This window comes from Peromyscus leucopus, chromosome 3, assembly GCF_004664715.2.
Source record: "Peromyscus leucopus breed LL Stock chromosome 3, UCI_PerLeu_2.1, whole genome shotgun sequence".
NCBI lineage: Eukaryota > Metazoa > Chordata > Mammalia > Rodentia > Cricetidae > Peromyscus > Peromyscus leucopus.
In genome coordinates, this window is record NC_051065.1 from 585,500 (window position 1) to 609,875 (window position 24,376).

A 24,376-nucleotide genomic window follows, 5' to 3' on the forward strand; every position below is an offset into this window, starting at 1 on the left:
TAAGATTTGAACTATGGATGATGGGATGCAGGGTGAGTGTCAGTTCTTGTTTGTTGAATAAACACATGAATCTCTACCCTGGGTTTGACTTCTGTTGTGATTTATTACATTTGTGTGATTTGGACAGTGTTGGGCATTATACAAGGTTAAACATTTTATGGCCCCACATATCACGTCATGATGTGCCACTACCTGGGATATTGAATGGCCTACATTATTTTATTGAGTCCTCACAAACACCATGTAACATAGGCAGTAAATTCCAATTTTATAATTGAAGGATAAGAGCCTCTGAGCCAGTGTCCAAATCGTGATCTATCTACTCCAGGAGCCCTGTCTTTCTTGCATTTTTCATGTTTGGAAGGGATAGGACTTAAATCTAGGGCCTTCTAGGATGTACAGAACTTAAACAGGAGTAAAAACGGCACTGAGCATTAAAATTGAACTGAAATTAATGAATTATGCCAATAACAGCAAATTGAAAGTCAAATGGAAGGCTCTTATTTTATAAAACTATATAACATGATATTGCAAGGAATTAATTTAAAATCAAATAGGTGACTGGCATATATTTACTAAAGATTCTGAACAAATATTTTAGTAAACAGAAATCCCATATTTTCAGATGGGAAATTAATGTGACTGCTATGTCAAATCTTCTGTAATTAATAGTTACAAATTAACTCAACTCTAATAAAAGCTTCATTTTTTAAATTAGTGAGACTAGTCAAGATATTTAAAGGGAAGAGTGTGATACAATCAATGAACCAATAACCTACACTATGAAATCACAATAACCATTAAAGTTGGGGTATTGGCATATAAAGAGATAAATGGCTTTAGGCAGAAACTTCAGATAGATATCCAAAATATATAAGATTTTGATATGTATTAAATGTGGCTTCATATAAATTGATGGGGGGGCAGAATATACATTCAACAAATACCATTTGCAGAACTGGCTCGCAATTTGAAAACCCTAACTGGGACCACTGACCTTGCCATAAACGTCACATTGAGAGCCGAGAAAAGAATTACACACAAAAATTTAAATCCGTTCAATGATGGAAGATTATATTTGAATCTTAATTAAAGATTAAAGACAGTATTAAAAGTCATACTTTCCTGCAATAAAGGGAAATTCCCCCGTAAGTGGAGTGAATACAGCATATTAAAAAGAATAGATCACTTTAATGTTTTTAAAGGAAGAGGCAAAGAAACGCTGTGAGGCTACAGACCAATATACAAATGGTGGCAGGAAGAGCAAGCTGAGTGATGGTCTTTATTCTCTTCTTCATCCACTGTGTTCCCAATTCCACCCATCCAACATGCTACTTTTCTAATTAGGAATTAAAAAAAAAGTCCAAAGCCAAGTCATAGGGTCTGGAGACTAAAACATGCAGGGCCAGAGTGGCATTTAGGTCTCCCTTATCTGCTGAAATGGGAAATAGGAATGAAAATTTGAATTTTTTTACAGAGGAGATATCTTTAACATGCTTTCAAGAAAGAAAACTTCACTGTTCATCAATATTTTCATACAAACTTTCACAAAATTTGTCTCCTATGTGCAGGATCTAAGACAGATAATTATGTAGAAAAATGCAAATGACTGGATTTAATCAAGCAGCCTTTTCTTTGTTTGGGGACTTAGGGATCAAGGTATAAAATAACTTAGTCTTCTCAATGTCTTTCTTTTAACCCGGCTGTTTTGCCTGAAGATATGCTCTTAATCTTATTTGCCACTTACCTGAGGGTTTTCAGTGCCTTAGACACCCTGGGGCATTGCTGGAAATTTCACCACCTGAAGGGGACACCTGGCACCTGCCTGAAGCACTTTTCATTTCCTGCCAGACACAAAGGAAAGAGTTATTGTAGACTGGAGAGCTCTTCAGTGGCTGATTTACAAGTGTCTCCTGGTGTGTCTGTCCACAGGCAGCTCGGGAGCCTTGCTTCAGCTACTGCAGTTAAATTACAAAGAATACAGAGGACAGGAGATTCTCAGCAAAGGACCCTCATCCTCTCCTTTCTTCTGCTCCTTGTATATGGATAAGGCAGAGGTTCAAACCACTTCATTAGTTCAATACATTTGTTTTTACAGGTCCTCAACAAGCCTGCCACAGAATCCATGAAGTAGAATCTTAGGTGGAAATTCCTTTATGAGTTTGATAGTATTTTCCTACAGAAGTCCCACAGAGACATCAGAAGATATGCATACTTACTAGGCCACAGTGTTCCATCTTTGTAAATAATCTATTTATAGTCTGGCTGTCTTTGAGTCTTCTTGCAAATATTTAGTCTTTTTTTGTTTGTTTGTTTGTGGATTTCAGCCATTTGACTTCAAATGTATAGTTGCATTTCACAAGCAAGATTCTGTTATAGTTCAGGAAAATGCTGAAAATATTATAGAGATCTATCTCACCTGTGTAGTTCATTTCAAAGTAAGTTTTATGTCTTTAATGTTTGATAATATTCATCAGTGTTTCTGTAAAAGCTCATATTCTTTAATTCTTGTTCCAGTGTTTTTGTTTTTTTTTTTTAAAGGGGGCTTCAGTCCTTCGAGGCTGAACCCCCTGCAGCCATGAAAGGCTAGATTCATTTTTTTTAAAGATTTATTTATTTATTATGTACACAGCATGTATGACTGCAGGCCAGAAGAGGGCACCAGATCTCATTACAGATGGTTGTGAGCCACCATGTGGTTGCTGGGAATTGAACTCAGGACCTCTGGAAGAGCAGTCAGTGCTCTTAACCTCTGAGCCATCTCTCCAGCCCCGCGGTGTTTTCTTTAAGATAAGCATCTGCCCAATATCTAACTACAGTGTAGGAAGTGCTAATCAGTAATTTAGATCCAAAAATCCAAACCTGAACCTGCATTGGAAGAATCAAAGAAAATTTCCTGAGGAGAAGGTTTGGTAGATATTGGGGGAAGTTTTGAGTTACAGACATCGACTTTAGATTATCATGTACTGCTACCTTTCTGATTCTAGGGAAATTGCTCAACACTTGGAGCCTCATCTTTTCTTTGTAAAGGAGGAATTATAGTATTTTAATATTATTGGTAAGCAAATGTTATCTGTGAGCATCCTGGCCATTTTAATAATGCATTCTTTCCCTTTCTTTACACTTCTCTGACTTCATTTTCCATAACAAGAACTGAACTAAATACTATATTTCTTTGCCAAGAACCTGATTTGATATGCAGTGGCTGCAGTCTAATAATAATGGAGTGAAACACTGGCCAAGACAGAGTGCAGGGATTACAACTCAGGCTTTCATCTGGTGCTTTAGTTGGTATGGAATTTCTAGGGCTCAGCAGTAACTCAGTTATAAGATATCCCATTTTGGAGAAATGGGCTTAGTACATTAGGTGATACCCTTGTATAATCTTCAAATGATTGTAAAGAGTTATGTAGCCAGAGTCTTCCTGCCTTGCCCACAGTCAGGACAAATCTCTGTCACCCGCCAGTCCCACAGCCGCTCAGACCCAACCAAGTAAACACACAGACTTATATTGCTTACAAACTGTATGGCCGTGGCAGGCTTCTTGTTAACTATTCTTATATCTTAAAGTAACGCATTTCTACAAATCTATACCTCGCCACGTGGCTGGTGGCTTATCGGCGTCTTCACATGCTGCTGGTCATGGCGGCGGCTGCAGTGTCTCTGGTCATGGCGGCGGCTGCAGCCAGTCCTTCTGCCTTCCTGTCCTTTTATTTCTCCTCTCTGTTAGTCCCGCCTATCCTTCCTGCCTAGCCACAGCCGATCAGGTTTTATTTATTGACCAATCAGAACAACTTGACATACAGACCATCCCCCAGCACAGCCAAGTGCAGACCATCTCAAACACCTGCACTCAGGCCCATGGTCCTAATCATCCTCTATACGGACCTGCTGGGTAACGCCACAAAGAACCCAAGAAGGGCTCCCACAGGACATACACTAACATCCCACAGCAGAGTTAAGGTAAGAAGAAATTAGAAAGGAACAGGATTTGGAATCTAATTAAACAATATCATTTACTTTAAGACAGATAGCCATAATCTATATTTAAAATGATTGCTGGGAATGACATACAAGTTGGAAGTCAGGCCATATAGAAATTGGAAATAGGATGCAGCAGTGGAAATGACCCCACCAGGCTTAGTGGGTAGTTCTGATCCAGTGGTCACACAGATGTTCTCTGTTAAATTAAAAAGATGACAAAATAAAAACAAAGTCATGGAAAAATGCTAATCATGTTGATAGGGATGGGAGGGAGCTAAGAGAGGCTAGGAAGCAGTGTAATTAGAATATTTCATATGTATGTATGACATTACCAGAAACCAAAATTAATCAATGAAACAATAAAGTAAATAATATTTAGTATTTAAAAAGCATTAAAGATGTTCCATGATCTAATCCAAACTGTTGAATTGAAAAAAAAGTCATTGAATACCAACTAACTTGAGGTGGCATGTGGTTTGGCAAAAGGCCCAGGCTTAGAGAGATTATGGAATGTGTTCAAGGTATAACTGACTGTTGGGTGACTGTGGTGTTTTGAAAGAAAATGGCCCCCAAAGGGAGTGACACTATTAGGAAGTGTGGCTTTGTGGTAGTAGGTGTGGCCTTTTTAGGGGAAGTGTGTCACTGTGGAGGTGGGCCTTGAGGGTTTCTATGCTCAGGATACCACCCAGTGTCTCAGTCAACTTCCTGTTAGCTGTAAAATGTGGGACTTTCATCTATTCCTCTAGCACCATGTCTACCTTCATGCTGCCATGCTCTCTGCCATGAAAATAATGAACTGAACCTCTGAAACTGTAAGTGAGCTCCCTCAATTAAATGTTTTCTTTGTAAGAGTTGCCATGGTCATGGTGTCTCTTCATAGCAACAGAAAACCCTAACTAAGATAGTGACTGACTGACATTAAGATGACTGACTGTTGAGGCCTCTACTATAGCTGACTGTTCCTTTTTGTCAACTTGATTTTCTGCCTGAGATCAGGGACTAAGTTTTCATCCCTTTGTGGTTGTGGTCTCACACTTCTTATGTGTATCTTAGTGTCCAGTGACATTCCTATGTCTCATGTTTCCTGCTCATGGTTCCTTTATTGTATCTCTGAACTCATTGCACACCCAGTAAAAGATGACCTATGCTGGTCAACTCAACAGCAATTGGTCGCTCTTGAGAGAACCATGTTTCTTGCTGAGGTTCTTACTGTTTTAAGAGTCACTGTATGCTGCAATCACAGCCTCTGTGTGCAGTGTTAGGGAAAGCACATATGAAACATTACTGTCGTGATCATGGTGGCCAGGAGTAAGGGCTGTGGAACTCTTGTGGAATTCAGAATAACTTTTAATTTCTCTCCCTGATGCATTTATTCATGGCAGGCTCACAAATTCTTGCTTTCCTCTCACCAATTTCTCAGCAGCAACTTCGAGGAAATGGTTTAATTATTTAAAACACTTGCTGCATACTTAAGAAAACACCAGGGAGGAATGTTATAAAAGAAATACTTTTTAACATATGAATTTAGAGTCTGAGATGATTACTAGCCCAATGAAGACAGTAATAATAAAAAAAAAGGTGCAAACAATTGGAATGTTTGGTTTCCTGTGAATAAAGCAACTGATAAGCTTTATTTCTTCACTCCAGTTCTTTTACCTCTTTGCCTTGAATTGAACACTGTTTACTCCATTATATATTGAAGTATCCCATGTCTAATTTCAAGAAAATGAACACAACTCTCTGAAATTCCAATTTTACTAAACTGAACTCTATCCAGAAAAGTGGGAAATGCGTAGAAAGCAAAACTGTGCAATAGTAAATGTCTAACCCCAAACTGTAAATTCCTGCCCAGCTTGTCTCAGGAACTCCCATTTTAACCTACACAGCATTTCATAGATTTGAGCTGATTTTTCTTTTTACTAAGAAGCAATACACAGTGAGACTCCATTGGAGAAAAAACTAATTTTTCCTTTCTAAGAGGATGTCAATTGTGTTTTACTTCTTTTTCTTTTAATTCTTTTGGTTTGTTTGTTTGCCTGATTATTTTCTAAAAAGAGAGAAAAAGAAAGGACATGGAATTTTGTGGATGGGGAGGTGAGCAGTATCTGGGAGAGTTCGGGGAGGGGGAACCAAGATGAGAATATATATATATATTTTCAATAAAATAAGTATATTTTATTGAAAAATTATTTTCAATAAAAAAGTTTTAAAAGAAGCAATAAGCACCAAGATGATATACCAAAGAATATGAAGTACTTGAACTGAGGTCCACTTGGTATTTTTGGACCCACACACATTTAGTGTTTTCTAGAAACATAATGTGCACTCAGAAGTTTGAGATTTCATTACGGAAAGCATCAATCTTGCTGTCCAATTTGTGAGGCTGACTTCATCTCCCAACATGCAAGAGAGCTTTGTTGCTGTATGCGTTTAATTTTAAACCATGCACTAAAACACTTCAGAACTTTACGGTGACATTGTAAATGGATGGCTGACAGCCTTTGACAATATTTAGCGCTTTACAGTAATACATTAACGCTAACTTTAGAAACTATAGCATAATGAAATTTTATAGCCAATTAAGTTCACGAGTCACTGTCAGCTTTCAAAACTGTAGATGAATGAGAGAATCAGATATAGAAAGGGAAGAGCCAACTCTAGCTGCTATAAAATCCTAAGCATTACCATGAGAACCACGCCACTGCAGAAGAAAAAATGCAGGATTTGAAAACAGCCTGAAAAAATAAATAAGCTATTTCTTCACAAATTTTGAAATGTATTTCAGTCTGTTTGTTGACACATGCTTTTGCTGCTTACAGGAGAATGCTTCATAGTGACTGCCAATTCATATGAGGCTACCAGTCATCGGGCAGCCTTCTCAGCTTTTACTAAAGGTAGAAGAAGTCATGTACAATTGTGATCCCAGTATTCTGGAGTCTGAGGCAGAAGAATAATGAGTTCAAAACCAGTCTGGATTACATAGGAGACACTGTTTCAAACTCACACCCCTCAAAAAATGTTGAAAAGAAAAACTGTTCAAGCTGCAATATTATTATTCCTTATACACACCAATTGCATCTTACATCTAGCTAAGGACACAGTTGTAATAGTGAAAATCCTATCAAGTCCCCTTACTAAGATGCTCTGACATGTATGAATGCATAGAAATCCATTATGTATGAAAGCATGAAGCTGGATCATTGAAAGAACAACCAAGACAAACTCTACTTTGTCTCTCTGTGCCTTTATATCTGCTCGTCAAGAATGTGTGTCTGTAAATCTGTCCCGTTTATTAAACAGGGAATGGGGAATGTCTTTATAGATGAACAGATCTTCCAGTAGCTCTAAAAATCATAATTTATTGTTTACAGAATATATGGTGACATTATAACACTATTTATTCACACTTGTGTGTATGTGCATATATTTGCATGCGCATGTGTTTTCATGCACACAGGAATGTGTCAGGTCCACAAGAAACTCCATTTCTGCAAATTCTGTTGGTTAGATAAAAGCCAGGATTCCTTGGGAACTTGTGAAGCTACTTTCCTCTACCAAAGGAGCTATTTCCCTTACCACTGGCATTAAGGGATAAATGGCTCTCTGTGGTGCCTGCTAGTGTACCAAAGCATAGCTGGTCTCCAGACTCCCTCAGTATCATAGCTACCTGTTACACATTTTAGAGTCCATGCTGGCATCCTGGCTGTTCTTCTCAACCCTGTCCCTTCAACTTCCTTCAGCACAGAAACTCTTCCTTCTCATTCTTCTTATAACCATGCTATTTTGGCTATGTGCTCTCTTGGGCTTCTCTTTGTCTTCATCTATCTCCCTGCCTCCCCCCTTCTCTTTACTCTACTCTCTTCTCGCATGGCCAGGTCCAATCTGCTGGCCACGTTCAGTCTACTATATCCTCTCTCTGTCCTGGACTCTTCCAGATGCCTTAGCCCATTTTCTCCTTCATATTTACAATAAAAACCTTCAAGTTAACCATACTTTGCAGCTGACCTGTTACCAGTGTCTACATCATGGATGTATAGATCTGTGCATGGGTATTTATGTGTGCCTGAAGGCCAACAGGTAATGTTTAGTCTCCTCCACAATCACTTTCCACCTTAATGTTTGAGATATATTCTTTCATTGAATATGGCTTCACTGATTCATGTAGGCTGGCACACTAGTGGGCTTCAGAATTTATCTTCCATCTCTGTTTCCACAGCACTGGTATTATAGATATGTGTCATAGGTGGCTGCTGAGGATTCAAATTTAGTCCCTTAGTTTACATAGCAACCTCTTTACCAATGATTCCATTTTCTGAGATCCTGGTTACAGGACCTTTCTCTGTATTTCATGCTTTTCTTGAACCTGTAATCATTCTTTAGCCTCCTACATAGTGTAATTATAGGTATACACTATCACAAATGGTAACCAATTGAAAAAAAACTAAAAAAAAAGAAATCATATAAGTATAAATTTTAAATATGTTCCTTCAGTGATGGGAAATTGCAAAATGCCTGAATTTTTTTTATGGCCAATACTTGCTTGTAAGTAATTTGGCTAAGGTGTTCCCTGCCAGTTAGTTACACAACTAGCCATCATCTGCCTGTAGTGATGGGCAAAGAAACCCTCCTTTTACCCCTTTTCCTTAAAGCCAGCAACTAAAAAGAAAACAAAATCAGATAAACTGCAATATTTACAGAGGAGGAAGAAGAAGAGGAAGAGGATGAGGAAGAAGATGTGCAGTAGAGTGATAAGATAAAAAGGTCAATTATTGAATCTACTTTTAAAAAGGAACTACTTGTTTTAAATAAGATAAGTAATGAAACTTTTTGTCTGAATTTGTCAAATGTTAATGGACTGGACATTGTTAATGTAATTCTTGACTGTATATATTGTATATACTTATTGGATATAGTTTATCTTAGTTATAAGCTACTTTTATTATTTCAGACAAAAAAGGGGAAATGTGGTGATATTGTGACCCCCAATATATTGTGCACCCTAATCAAACTTATCTGGGGTGAGAGAACAGAACAGCTACATAGAAGCCAGGCATGGTGCACACACATTTAGTCCCAGGGCTTGAGATCTCATGTCTTGCTTGGGAAAGACACATGCCTTTAATCCCAGGAAGTGGTGTCAGGAAGCAGAAAGGTATATAAGACGTGAGAACCAAGAACTAGAGACTTTTAGGCTTTTAAGCTTTTAAACTTTCAGCAGCAGTTCAGCTGAGATCAATTGGATGAGGACTCAGAGGCTTCCAGTTTGAGGAAACAGGAACAGATGAGAAGTTGGTGAGACGAGGTTAGCTGTGGATTGTTCTGCTTCTCTGATCTTTCAGCATGCACCTTAATACCTGGCTCCAGATTTGGATTTTATTAATAAGACCTTTTAAGATTCGTGTTACAGTAGAGAAATTTTCCAAGCCCAGTATGAACAGCTTTATATGGAAGGGGCACATTCTTGTGTAAATGTTCCCTCTGCTGTGTTTGCATGTGGAGCTTCAGCCTTTCCCCCTGTGTCCACTTTCTCTGCTCCTCTCATCCCTTCTGTTTCCACACTCTCGAGAGGGAAATATTTAATCTCTCATACTTTCTTGTTAATAGACCACTCATGTCTTTCTGACTTCTACTTGAAATAAGCTCCAGACCTCCCTATATATCTAAAAACATCTAGAAAGTTTGAAATTTATGGAACAGCAAATTATACAGTTATCCCTCTTGATCCACACATTTTACAAATGAAGATGAAGCCAAACATAAGATGTTTCTAAATGCAGCTATATAAAGTGTGCCTGATATATTTCTCTCAGGCTTATTTCTGCCACAATCAAGTATAACAACTATCTATGCAAGATTTGCCTTGTGTTAGATATTACAAGCAGTCTAGGCATTTTTTTTAAATGAATGTGCAGTAGGTGAAAACTACCATGTTTACTAGGGGAGACTTCTTGAATATTTGTGAATACTGTTATTCACTGGAGATCTAGAAGAGAACTCCACATAGACCCTGAGTGGTGACTACATGGCCCTCAACTCTTCATCTGATGGGGAAAGGGGAGGAAGATTTGATTAGATTTTTCTCCTGTTTGCACTCCAATGAAAGAATTATCTTGATACAGCGGTACCATAAAATAAGCTGGGTCAATTTATACCTCTCATTTTAAGATTAGTAGACTAAGGAGTCATGGTTCCCAAGAGACAGTACCCAGCCCAACCTGGCTGGGTCACAATTTTCTGGGTAGTTTTTGAATTAACAGATTCTTCTTGTCTCCATGTCAGGAGATTTGAGTTCAGCAAACAGGGTGGCACTGAGAGTCTGTGCTTGTGGGGATGAGTGAGATTTGGAAGAACAGCTGTAAGCCTGATGAACTTCACATTGACTCATCAAGTCCAGTAAATCAATGCCAAGGAAATAATGAGTAACCATCCAGGCCTCAATCTTAGATGCAGGGTTTTGTTTTTTTTTTTTCAATTTTCTCTCCTGTCTTTTCCTGCAGGAAATACCATGGCTTTTCCAGGACTGCTCAGGTCTCAGTCTCATGTCCTGGGAAAAAGTCTCAATTCAGAACTTACCAGAGTAGCTGGTAACCAGCTAAGAGTCTAGGAAGAAAGAACCAATGTTTTAGTTGCTGTTTTCTTTCTTTAATATTTATTTATGAGTTGTCTATTTTGTAGTTAAAACTGTGGGAGATAAATTTGAGACAGAGCTGGAAGACTTGCTTCCCAGGGAATATGGTGAAATTATGGGCTTAGCAGCACCATGGCTGACCTGGTATTCAGAACATGAAGAGAACACAGAGACTAGGAGAGGATATGGTTCCCATATCTGCATGATATATGACTTGGATCAGGCTGCGAGGGGTCGGCCTAGCCCTGGAGACTTGGAGGTACTCTTTGTGAAAACTGGCTATGTTTCCTATTTTCCTAAACCTGCAATATCCTCAAAAGGAGATTTTAGGAAAATACTACTTTTACATCTGACAATGAGAACCCAAATTTAGACTGAGTGTGACTTAGACACCTGTTATATCTAGAGACAAAGCAATTGCAAATATAAGTGTTGCAATCAAGTGACAAAAATGATACACAGTTCTTGATTTCCAAGACATTAGTTTTTCCAAATGACTTCAATTGATTAGTGTTTTGATGTAGTATTTTAGTCTCTGTTTTTGATTCTACTACATCTAGATGCAGGTATTGATAGTATCGAGTAGGTGTAGATTTTGAAGTTGGGAGAAGACATTGAGTTTTTGAGAATGGGCATTGGGGATAGAAAAATTAAAGAAAATCCAGGTATGAAGTGGTGGAGCAGTATTTAACATCATGACAGGCTTTGAGGTCCAGAAAACCAGCCAATAGGATCTAAAAGAATGAAGTGCTAGAAATGACTGAGAGTAGAGGAAAAATGTCTAATGATCAAATGAAGGAAATTGAGTAAACAGGTAACTAAATTTATTTCAGTATAAACACCCTAATATTAACCATTTCAATCTAACCTACTAAACTTAGAATATGTATACATCAGTGTTAGGAAAGTAATTATTTATTGTATTACATTTTTTTTTTTGATTATACATTACTGGGATCCATGAGCAAGTCTGAAGTACATGCTTTTGTTTCTGAGGAATAAAGTTTGGATAGGTTGTGGTTATAGGTAGGACTTTCTAACATGTTATTTTTGTTCTTTTCCTCATACCTCAAGGTCTGGATATTTAGAATGTTTTCTCCCAGAAGAAAGAGAAAACATTGAGTTTTCAGTCTGACACATGGGAAGCTTCTAGAATCTGTTCTATGTGCCTTGTGACTGTCATCCTTAAAGGTCACAGTTTCCTCAACTTCAGAATGGGACAGTTAGATTATTGCTGATGTCTAATTTATTTTTCATTTTTAAACTCCATGGTGCTATTGCACTTTAAATGATAAACATCAACCTACACACTGCAGTTATCAGCCCTAACTATGCCAAAATATGGGTACAATTATTCCCACTGACATTCATTTTGAGAGACCTACATCTTTTTAATAGAAAAGAGAAAATTGAGTTCAAAGAGAAAATAAATTGAATGATTCTTTTAAAGATATGCAGAGTCACTTAAGCAAGCATTATCATTTAATACTTACAAAATTACAGCACTTTCAAAATAAGAATTGATATGAAGTGGAGAGGAACCTTGCATTAGACCACTAATACAGTAGTTCTCTGGAAACAAAACTCCATGAAAATAATCAACATTTTACAAATTTTCCTTAAAAAATAATAGCATTACCTAAAAGTTACATAGTTACAAGAAAGTAAAATAAGATGGGACTCGAGAAGGAAGAAACAGAGATTATGGTCATATATTATCTCTATTATGGCTTTTATATACTTATGCTGCTAGTTAAATAATTTCTGTTCTTTACAAACAACAAAAATTTAAAACCAAGTATTAAAATCTCACTTTGTAAGGAAAGGACCAATATTTAAAAAAATAATAGTATCTCATTAAGTTTAAAGGATGGAAATCACCATGCTTATCTCTTTAAAATCCAATACTGTCCATTGATGTTTTTCATTTTTCTTTGCAGGACTGGAGCGAATTGCACGGGATTCGTCTTATGAACAAGAGGGAAAGGTTCAGTTTGTAATTGATGCAGTGTATTCCATGGCTTATGCACTGCACAACATGCACAAAGAACTCTGCCCAGGATACATAGGCCTTTGCCCAAGAATGGGTATCATCGATGGGAAAGAGCTCCTGGGTTACATCAGGGCTGTGAATTTTAATGGTAAGTCACAGCTTTATTTCTATCTCAACATTAAGCTAGAGGGATTTTCCACACCCCCTATCCAGAGAAGGTGTTTGGACGAAGTAGAAATCCAAAGATAAGAGGCAATACATCTTGCTCAGAAGTGTGAATTTTTCCACCTGCTTTTCAATCTCAAACATATTTTTGTACTGCCCTTAATCTGTTTCTGAAAGAAACGAAAGTTAAAAATAACTCTCTATCAATCAAAATATTCTACTTAAATATTGCTATTTCAGAAATCATTTAGAAGGCTTATTCAGAACCACTGGCAATAGATCAGATTTATTTGAAAATATTTTGCTCATACCATTATTAGTGAAGACCTTATAGAAATTTGTTTTTCATATGATATTAAGCTTCTTAAACACTAAGCTGATGAGGAAAATAGGTGGAGTTACTTTAATAATCAAGATTGTTGCATTTTTATTTTTATGTCTACTTTTCCTTCTATTTTCTTCAATGGTTTAGTCATGTGGTAGCAAGGAATTGAGTGATGCAGTGTAGATGATGTTTTTTTTTTTTTTTAACTGTAGAAGCAGAAATATTGCTTTTGTGACTGTCACAAGAACCCAACACAGGATATGTTGGATTCACAGTATTTGATTGTGAATTGCTGAACTGTCTGTTTGAAATGATAGAGTTAGTGAATGCTTCTATCCTTTTATGAAAGTGGTAATGGTTGCTGCCCATGACTTTGACCATCATTTTCAAATAAAATGATAGAATGCTCTGAGCTGTCTAATTCTTTCAGCTTGGCTGTAATCCACATAATGGACATGCCTTCGGGCCATGCACAGTGCCACACTGTCTATCACAATACACTTCGGTGACCTCAGCTGCCAGCCTTTCTCAAAACAGCACAAGGTCATCTTCAATTTATAATTCAAGTGGAAATGCCATCTCTTGCTTTGTACAGGCAACATAAGGAATAATTTTGTCTGTAGTGAGTACAGGACACCCTCTTCTATAGCAAAATTTGCTAGAATCATTATATAGCATTAACTCTTTTGTTAATATAAACACTAAGGGGAGTTTGAAAATAATTTTCATGCAGCTATAAAATTGAACAAAAGAGGATTGTTACAATGTAAAGTTATTTACTCTAATGTGAGGTTAGGGAACACTTCATTTCTCTAACAGTGTTAGGAAGTAGGAAGAAGAATGCAAATGAGCAGATTTTTCTCAATAACTGAAGCTCACCTCAGAAAAGGAACTATTTTACAAAAACACTCAATGAATGCAATTTAAAGGTGAATTACTAATTTTACTTTTATCTTAACCATGCATCAAGAGCTAACCCTTCCTGATGGCTTCAATTATTATACTAACCTCCAATGTAATGATGCAATTATGGACTATTAGAGAGTGTCTTAATGTCTAATGGCTGTTAAGACAATTTGCCTCTGGACTCCAATGATCCCTGAGTTCTTCAGTCCACGTTTTATAGGTTAACTCACTTCTGTATAGTCAGTCACTGTTTCTGTTCTTGCCTTTCATACTGATTTCTTTCATAATCTTCTACCTTTAATTTGCTATAGACAAAGAAGTAAACATAACTAATTTAGTTAAGGGGTATTTATTGAGCACAGACTATGTTCTGTCTTATAGATGCTAAAGATATATTACAAGTAACAGACAAAACAGAGGAATTTGAGTTTATTAGAAAAGATATTGACCTGATTAAAAAAGAAACTGTAATGATATAAAACACAGTGGGTACTGAAAGAAAAGAAAATGTTATTATAAAATTTATAAAGGAGAGATTTATTCTAGAGAAGAGAGCAAGGATAAAGCAGAGGCATCTCTATAGAGACCAGGTGTGATCTTGTAGGCATTTCTAAGGCTTGTTTATTTGAACTGTATGGGGAACATGCTGAATCAGCATAGTATCTATGATGGATACAATAGTCTGCAAGCTCCCAACTGGGCTCTCGGGAAATACATGGTGTTTAGTGCAGAGACTTGAAGGAAAATTTATCCATGGTCCTCGAAGTTGTGTTTTATGAGGGCTAAGATTTGTTTGTTGATGATACATGGTGAGAGACTGGAACATGAACTTAAGGAAAGCTTAAACAATTATTTTTTTTGGCCATTAAAAAAAATCTCAGTATTGAACTACCTACTAATGTTTGTTCATTATTCATACCTTGGCTGTTCATGATTTTTAGAAGGGCATATAAGTCTGTTCAAACAGAAGTACAACATCAAAGTATTAGTAGGGAAGAAAACACTGATTCAGAAACTAAAATTAAGGACTTACGATGCATTTTCAGTACAATCAAAACCTAAAAGGGACCTGCAGTAAAATCAGTGTGATGGGGAGAATTCTAAATAATATCAAGGGAGAATACTCTTTAAAATTCTTTCTAAAAAGAGGTATTTCATGGACCTCTTTCAACCAAGTGAGCAATGTTATTTTTCAGTCATAGATGATGCCATCTCTTTGACTGTTTTGCATAAGTATAATCAAAGCTAAGAAATACAGTTGGGTGTTTCATGAAAGAAGTTTCCAAGGAGGGTGGGAATAATACTCCTTTTTGCTGTCTATGGATATGGGGATGTGCTCTCTGATGAATGAATAAAGAAAGTTTGTATACCCTGTTTTCACAGTTCTGTCCTCTATGTCATACTCACAAATAAAATATTTCAGTCACTTAATGTAAGAATTTCTGGGTTAAAGGGAATTGGCATAATTTTGGCATTAGCTGGCCTTAGAAGCTCCTTAAAGGGTCTTCATTGCTGTGTGGTGCTCATTTTCTGACCACACACTTAGTCTCACTACTTTTTGCAGGGCTTCATAAGTTGTATATAGATGTTTGGAATTTGGATTCTCTTTTAGGTTCCTAGCAATCTGCTGTTTTGTGTCATTAACTGCAATCTCATTGAGTAGATTGTGTTGGCCATGGCCAGTGTTTTCACTTAACTGGACAGACAATCAAGGACTGGTTGTGTGATAGGTTCCATGGGCCATGCCAAATATTATTCAGGACCAACTTTTACTTTCCTAAGAGCCCAGATGTGCTCATGTAGAACTATAGCTGCCTATACTACATGGCAGCAAATATGTTTCAGGAACATTCTAGCAATGTTCTTAAAGAGTATTTTTTAAAAGGGAGCTTTACAGGGAAACTTACAATTTTGTACAGTTTTACTGTCCAGGATCAATGAAATACAAAATGTTCTTTCAAGTAATTAAAAAGTGATATTCCAGAATTGACCACTGGATAGAAGCATTTAATAATGATCATTTTCATACCGAATTGTGGCTGTGTCAAAGAGAAATGGCTTCTTTGTAATAACTTTACCAAGCCGTTTCTTTTTTTACATGAATATCAGGAAATACTGATTTATTTTGTCTGTTGGACTCATAAGTTTGAATTAGTAAAACCATGCAGTTGGTTTGGAGGAAGAATCTCCAACTCTGTAAAGAGGAGGCAATAAAGTAGCCCAAGCAACTGGATGCTGTAAAGACTGTTGGTATAATGGGATCATGTTGTATACTGTTGGTATAACAGGATCATGCTTAAAATTGTTCTTACTGAGACTATAACCAAGGATAACTACTTAAACAACAGTTTGGAGATACATACTTAGTTTAAAAGATCATATATCTTATATTATGTTTGAAAATTGAGAATGTAAAGAATGTTCTAGAATTTAGAATGACAAATCATTATATTTTAGATCCACTTTATTCTATTACAAATAACTATTTAAAGATGAATTATATTGTCAAAGTACTAAACTAAATATTACCACTTGACAACAAAAGCATAAGCTGCAATAGTAGTTTTATTTATTGTAATCTGATTGATTTCCCCTATTACTGGAGCATTCATTCCTGATTCTGTAGTGTAAGCATGTTCTGAGTCCTGGCATCTGTAGAACTGATCATGCTTTTCATCCATGTTTTTGCCACCTTTCCTCTCCTCCTGGCCAAGACTTGCCTTTTAGGTTACTTTTATTGCAACTATTTGAACAAAACGTTCTTTTTATAAATTTTTAAAAATCTAAGATCTATCATAAGAAAAACATAAAGAGAGAAGAGTTCATTTTTTTTAAATTTAAACAACCATGTCAATTCCTTACTCCAAAATGATAAAATATTAACATTCTACATCTTGTATAGAATCAAAGGTTTTCCAGAACAAAAGAACCATACTTAGCATAAAAAAGTGTTGAGCAGAATTTAAGAGATAGCTTGCCATTCTTTTTAGTTTTCCTTGAGCTCAGATTAGTGAGCTCAGTTTAGGGGAAAGTTGAACATAATAGCATGTATTAATTAGGATTATTTGTTTGTTTAGTAACAAAAACAACCTAAATGTGCATAACTAAGGTAACACAAAGAACTTATGAAAACATGTCAAGAAAACTCAAAGGAGAATGTGAAATATTTAAGAAAAGAGATGGTTCTAACAAAATACAAGCCAGCTCTCTGTCTCTGCTCATTATTGTACTGACTTTTCTTATATTTGATCTTCAGAGCAACCCAAGTACACCCTATCAGCTAGGATGCAGTTTCTTTCACTTCAAGACAACAACCACTGAGACTTATGATGCCATATATATTTTATATTATATTATACTAATATATGTAATATATGGTATTTATTTGGCTATAAAATCTCAATTCCAACTTTGAGGCACTTGAACCTTCTGAACAAACTCAGATCAGACAGTCAATGCTTTCCAAAGCAAGTGGAGCATGCCTGATTGTCAGGTGTGCTGCTAGGGTTTGAGTGGGTGCTTGTAATATTTTTTTATGTGACTTAGTCTAACCTTGGGGGTAGAAAGGAGAGGAGGGTACTATTTAGGTCTCTGAGTTTGGTTCTTTCATTAGGTGACAAGCATTTCTTAGGCTGAGGGAGACACACTTCGGACCAGAGCAGCATCTGTGAGAAGTTATATAATGCTAGCCTTCACATTGTGCCTCGATGCCCTGACACCAAGTGTGAGGTGCCCCTTACCTGTACTGAGAGTTAGTGGGTACATCATTACTATGCTCAGCTTCTAGGATAAAACAGGACCATTTGCAAGAGACAGGTATTAAGGTAAAATTTAGCAATGCTTTTTTTTCTTTAGAAACTTTATTCATTTTAAGAATTTAATTCAATAATTCTATAAAATACAAGTATGAGTCTCTGAACACTGTAGTCATATTATGAAGCAAATTTGATTTGCATAAGGTATCTTTATCTAAAAAAAGTCTAATTCAATATTAAGAAAATGCTCTGCAGCCATGCTAATAGGTCAACTATGATTAATATTTTATGATATTGTATAAAGTCATTTTGTTAAAATATAAATTGCATTGTTGTAATAAGTACAAAATAAACTATGTAGAAAGAAAATGAATTTTAAACATGATAAAATACAGTTCTCTCCGTATCTAACCAGTATATTTATAGTTATTTCTATTAAGTAGATATACTAGACATATTGACACTGTCATTAATGTCCTGTAAATTAAAAATACTATAGCAAAATATAAAACAAAATAGCAAAGGTTATTATTAAAAGAGAAAGATTATCTTTTTTGTGTCTCCATTAGATTTAAATCATTTGATCAGACAATATATTTTAAAAATGAAAATATTTGTTTTTAAAAAAATAAGAAAAGAAATTAACATAAATATTAAGAGACTTCTTACATAATCATTACTTTATGTAAAGTCAATCTCTGGGATTTTTTTGAAAAATTTTTAGAATACTGACAACAAACAACACATAATATGAGAGAACATTTTTTTAATCTTAAATTCTTTTTTCTCAGATAATTTTAAAATTAAATTATTTCTTTTAATTTTTGAGATCATAATATAATTATATCATTTCCCTTTCCCATTTCTTCTGTCCAAATTCTCCAATATATCCACTCTTGCTCTCCTTCAAATTCATGTCCTATTTTTCATTATTTGTTGTTATATTCCTATATACATGTATACACATATATATTCTTAAGTACATAAATCCAGTGTGAGAGTAACTTTGGCAGATATATGATGCATTTGAAAAGATAGAAAGACATTTCTTGTCAATGAAGAGAGGAGATAATTATTAGAACATTTAAATAATTTTCTAATAAATCTACATTGGGGCTTAGTATAACTACAAAAGAAAAAAGAATATTTTTCTGAATGTTTAGATAAATGATATTATAAAATTTAATGATCAGAATAAATGAGCAATGTTCTGTAGCTAGAGTTTTCCTGCCTTGCCCACAGTCAGGACAAATCTTTGTCACCCGCCAGTCCCACAGCCGCTCAGACCCAACCAAGTAAACACAGAGACTTATATTGCATACAAACTGTATGGCTGTGGCAGGCTTCTTGCTAACTGTTCTTACAGCTTAAATTAATCCATTTCCATAAATCTATACCTTGCCACGTGGCTGGTGGCTTACCGGCATCTTCACATGCTGCTTGTCATGGCGGCTGGCAGTGTCTCTCCGCCTCAGCCTTCCACTTCCCAGAATTCTCCTCTCTCCTTGTCCCACCTACTTCCTGCCTGGCCACTGGCCAACCAGTGTTTTATTTATTGACCAATCAGAGCAATTTGACATACAGACCGTCCCACAGCAATGTTCACTAAGGTTATTTTGGAGATATTCTTCTTGCCAAGCATTTAATATGGATGCAAATATTAAGCTTTAAGATTGCAATGATCTATCTAGTGTATAACCAGTAATAAATATATAGGTTATGATAAATGGGACTTGATAGAAATAGCCAGGAACAGGTAGTTACTATAAAGAAATGAATTTATACATTTCTACTATCATTATGGAGGAATTTAGTTATAGTGTGATAAACATAGATTTAGCCTTCTTTTGGGAAGGTTAACTTTATTTTTATCATTTGCTTACCAATTACAGTAAAATCAATTGAACAATAAGTGAAACTATTTCCCTGTACAAAGGTGAATTTGATTTTATATTTAGCTGGAAAAATGATGAAAGTACGTGTGTGTGTGTGTGTGTGTGTGTGTGTGTGTGTGTGTGGTGTACGTGTGTTGAGAGAGAGACAGAGAGAGAGGGAGGGAGAGAGAGAGAAAGAGAGAGAAATGATCTTATTTAGATTGGTAAGTTTAAAATCTACATGGAAATAGGAATATAGGACATCTTTGACTTCATGGAAATCATAAGGTTTCAAATATTGGAAATTATAAAGCCATATATATAGGGATATACTAAATTGTGTGTAAAGTGTTAATATTTAATATATTGAAAGACACATAGATTGGCATAAAATATAAAATTTCCAAGGATTGACTAGTGAAACTTGTGGATTTTAATAGGTATTTGAATATGTTAAAATTCTATAAAGAAATCTGATCCCCAACAACAGACTGTTTACAATAAGCCAAATCTACCAAAATTAAAATGACAGTTGTAATTATTAAAAGATAATTATGCCAAGTGTTTCAAATATGTGAAAATAGATGTTGATCTGATTTCTTTGAAAGGATAAATTGATCAGTATATTTCATAAAAAATAAGTCCTCAGCATAGAGTTCAGGCTTGCCTTGAACTTGCTATGTGGCTTAGATTACGGTGATTGGCTATCTTGACTCAGCTTCCCATGTGCTTGGAGTACAGGTGTGTTCTACCATGCCTGGATAATTAGTATATATATATATATATATATATATATATATATATATATATATATATATAAAATCCTTATTTTCTTATTTTTGTGACATATATTCTAAGGACATTATTTGAAATATGTGTATTTGCAGACATTTATTGAAAAAGGAAGAAACTATTTTTATTCTGTTTTTACTTAAAAAAAAAAAACAACAACATTATGCTGGATGTTATGACTGAGCAGTGGATCCAAGTCTTTCTCTGCCTCTGACACCACTTTGCTCTGTTGAGTCCACCCTAACCATCAGCATATCTCTCACCCAGAAAGACTTTAGAAAAATGGTGGCGATTCTGAGGTTTCTTTCAAGCTCTAAAATCTCTACAGATCCTTTTAAAAGAAAAAGGTGTGTTTTTAAAATACCATACTTACATTCATTTCATCCTTATAAATTGGGTAGACTACGTACATTTCAGTGGCAAATCTGCAAGGCACAAAGCAGAAGGGTTTTGCACGAGGTAGCATGTGCACAAATAGTAATAAACTATGGTCTGTGAGCTGTCAAATTTCATAACCTAACAAAGGAGGCACAGAAAGTTGTTATCAGCGATAATTCAATTCGATAAGGGATGTGTTGGGACATGGGCATGTAAAAATCCTAACAAGTAGAGATTTAGCAGTGACATAAGTGAAGCTTGAAGACTACAAAACCATCAGGTTACATGTGACTCAAGTTGTGAACCGAATGTGACATTTCCATATACCAACAAGATGTGGATACAGCGTTTAGATGGAGAGGATTACAGTAAGAACACTGAGCATTCACAGAGAAGAGCGCTCAGGGGACCACTTGAGATATCAGGCTGACGGGATGAAGTTGGATTCATTTGAAATTACTGCCAAGCTCTGCTGTTCAAATGTGGAATACCAGGCAAAGAGGAACGGAATGAAGCGTTTTGAATAAGATTTAACTTTCTAGGAAAAGTGTTGCAGAAAAATAACATCAGGAATTTGAAGACTAATTGAATGAGGATGAAGGCAAAGAAGCTGAGTCAAAAGATAGCAGTATAGGTGAAGGAAGAGCATCGGAAACCAGAGAATGGATGGACACAGGAAATGGAGATGGGCCTGCCCTCTCACAGGCTCCCTAAGAGCTTTCTCTGCAATTTTGGAATAATTTCAGTATTATTTTGCATTTATGCTGTTGATCAAATCGATATGATTTGCTACTCCATTAACTTCTATGAATAGAAAGTGAAATGCAGATGGCAGTAGATGGACAAATTGAAATAAAATCATTGTTTTAAGTGATGATATATGATTTCTTTATGATTAAAGTTAGCTTATCTACTAAACAGAGATAAGGCAAAGTTGAGCAGTTTGAAGTGATTATTAATCCTGAAAATACTAACCTTTTGGATAGTTACCCAATTTGAAATTAATCAAGATAGCATTATTAATAATTTGGAGGTATGCTACATTTTAGTTTATGTGGTATTGTATATGTACATGTGTGGTGTATTTTATGCTTATGTGATAAGTGTGTGTATGTATATGTAGTGTGTGTGTGATGTTAAGCGCATATGTGGTTTTGTGTGTGTGTGTGGTGTTTGTGTATGTGTATGTGATGTTTAGTGCATATGTGGTATGTGTGTGTATGTATATGTGGTGTGTGTGTGATGTTTAGTGCATATGTGATTTGTGTGTGTATGTGTGTGTGTTTATGTATGTGTATGTGATGTTTAGTGCATATGTGGTATGTGTGTGTATGTATATGTGGTGTGTGTATGATGTTTAGCGCATATGTGATTTGTGTGTGTGTGTGTCTGTGATGTTTGTGTATGTGTATGTGATGTTTAGTGCATGTGTGATATGTGTGTTTATATGTGTTGACTTGTTTATGCTGTGCATACTTGGAGGCTGCAGTTGATGTCAGTTGTCTTTCTGTATTGCTCGCCACCATAATTTTTCAAACAAGATCTGACACTAAGCCTAGATCCCACCTATTCAGCTAGATTGGCGAGAGAACTCAAGAAAGCTGCTTTTTCTTCTGTGATGGGGTTTCAGGCACAGGCTGCTGTGCCAAGGGTGCTCAGATCTGAAATAAATTTCTTATACTCGCAAAGCAAATGCTTGGTAAACACTGTGTGTCTCCAACCCCACTTAATAATTTTGAAATGAACAGTTTTCAGGTTATTCCTACAAATATTTATTTATACATTTATGTAAAGTGAATATAAAACACAGAAACACTGACTATATGAAGATAAATGAACAAGGTTATTTGAAATTAAGTAATTTTTTCCTAATTAAGAAAACTTAAATTGGCTACAGAGTATTAATCTTAAAAATTAAGGCATAGAGAAATTTGACAGTAAAATCATACCTGCCTCTGTTTTCTGAGTAATGTGATAAACTGTGGATTTTAAAAGTCAACTTTCTTTTATAGCCATGAACAATAGGGTTATCAGTGTTTTATGTATTTTCTTAAAATGAGGTATAGCTTGCAGGACATAGTTGAATACTCTATTTTTAAGTCTTGCTCAGCTTCATGGACTTTATAGACTCCTTTGACTTACTGTAATTGTTTTTAAAATCACATTTACTTTTTATGACAATTTTATTTATTTATTTAGTGTGTTTATTCTCACATTTCATGACACACATGCGTGGGTCAGAGGACAACTTGTAGACATCAATTCTCTCCCCCCATGCTGTAGGTATTAGGGACTGAACTCAGGTCATAGGGCTTGGTGGCAAGATCCTTTTTATGTGTTGAGCCAACTTACTGGCCCTTACTTCTTCTTTGTCTTGTGATTCCTCCCACCCTTCATCATTCACTGTAAAGAGAAGGATGGGTGATGAGCCAATCCCAGAAAGAGATGGCTCTAGTCTCTGGGGGTTGAAACCTGAATTTAACTGGAATATAGAAGTCAGTCTTGAATAAAGAATGAGGAAATGAGTGACCAAGGTCTGGCAATGAAGAATTTCAGATGGTGTTTACAGCTTGAATTTCTCACAATGATCAGAAACTCAAACTTCAGACTCAGAATTGCAATCCAGCCCTACCATTTGTCTCTTTGTGAAATCCATTAAATAAGGAAATCTTATTAAATAGTTTCCTTGTCTTTAAAATGCAGATGGTGACAGCATAGGTATATATGACCCTAGAGTTCCTGTGAATTATAAACATACAGTAACAATTAGAAAGTATTTAATAAAGGGATGATGGACCGGACGATAAATACATAAGCAGGGGCTGTTTCATCAATAGTGCTATCATGACATAAGTGCATGTGCCACCCTGCAGTGATGATGAGATCAGTGGCTGGAGACTGGGGATTTAGTAATCTTTCAGAGCAGCCAACTTCAAAATGCAACATATGAGGATCCATAACAGAAGTCCAAGTCAGATACTGGGGAAGATGCTTGTGTTTTACATGACCAACAAGATTTTGCCAGCAGTGTTAGCCTCTGGATATAGGCACGGAAACATGAATACTTCTGCCTTCTCAGCAGAAATGGGAAAGTACATCACTGCCAATATGAGTGTGTGACTTGTATAAAGCAGGCTGAATGGAGTTTATTCTCTCTTCATTTCCTCTGTTTCTTTAAAAATTTATATACATTCCTTTTTTAATGAACTAAGGTATTTAATGGAAAAGGTCCCATGTTATAAGGGGTAATTATTTTCTGATATTTTCTTTTAGAAAGAATCTGCCTGGAAATGAAAATGGAGCCTTGATTATTTTTCTCTTTAAGGTTATTAACTCTTATAGTTACATTGAGTTTTAATCACAAAGTTAGTTGAAAGTGAAGGATGTAAATGGGAAAGTTCTTTTAAATTTTGTTGGATAATCATTAAACTAGGGGATTTAGTTTTCTTAGTTCTTTGGATATGTTCAAAAACTATGACTATCAAATAAACTATATAAATACTTTGAAACAGTTAATAACTTTATCTCCTCTCTCCCTCCCTCCCTCCCCTCTCTTTCTCTTTCTTTTTTCATTCT

The 24,376-nt window shown here is 35.8% G+C and overlaps 1 protein-coding gene across 6 annotated transcripts in view; it reads left to right on the forward strand.

The window, feature by feature from the left end:
- Positions 1-24,376, forward strand: part of Grm8 (glutamate metabotropic receptor 8) — an 808,292-nt gene that overhangs the window by 509,180 nt on the left and 274,736 nt on the right. For all 6 annotated transcript variants that reach the window (XM_028856453.2, XM_028856451.2, XM_028856454.2 and 3 more), the window contains exon 7: positions 12,553-12,753. In XM_028856453.2, coding sequence (XP_028712286.1) covers positions 12,553-12,753 — 201 coding nt within the window. The remainder of the gene's footprint in view (positions 1-12,552; positions 12,754-24,376) is intronic.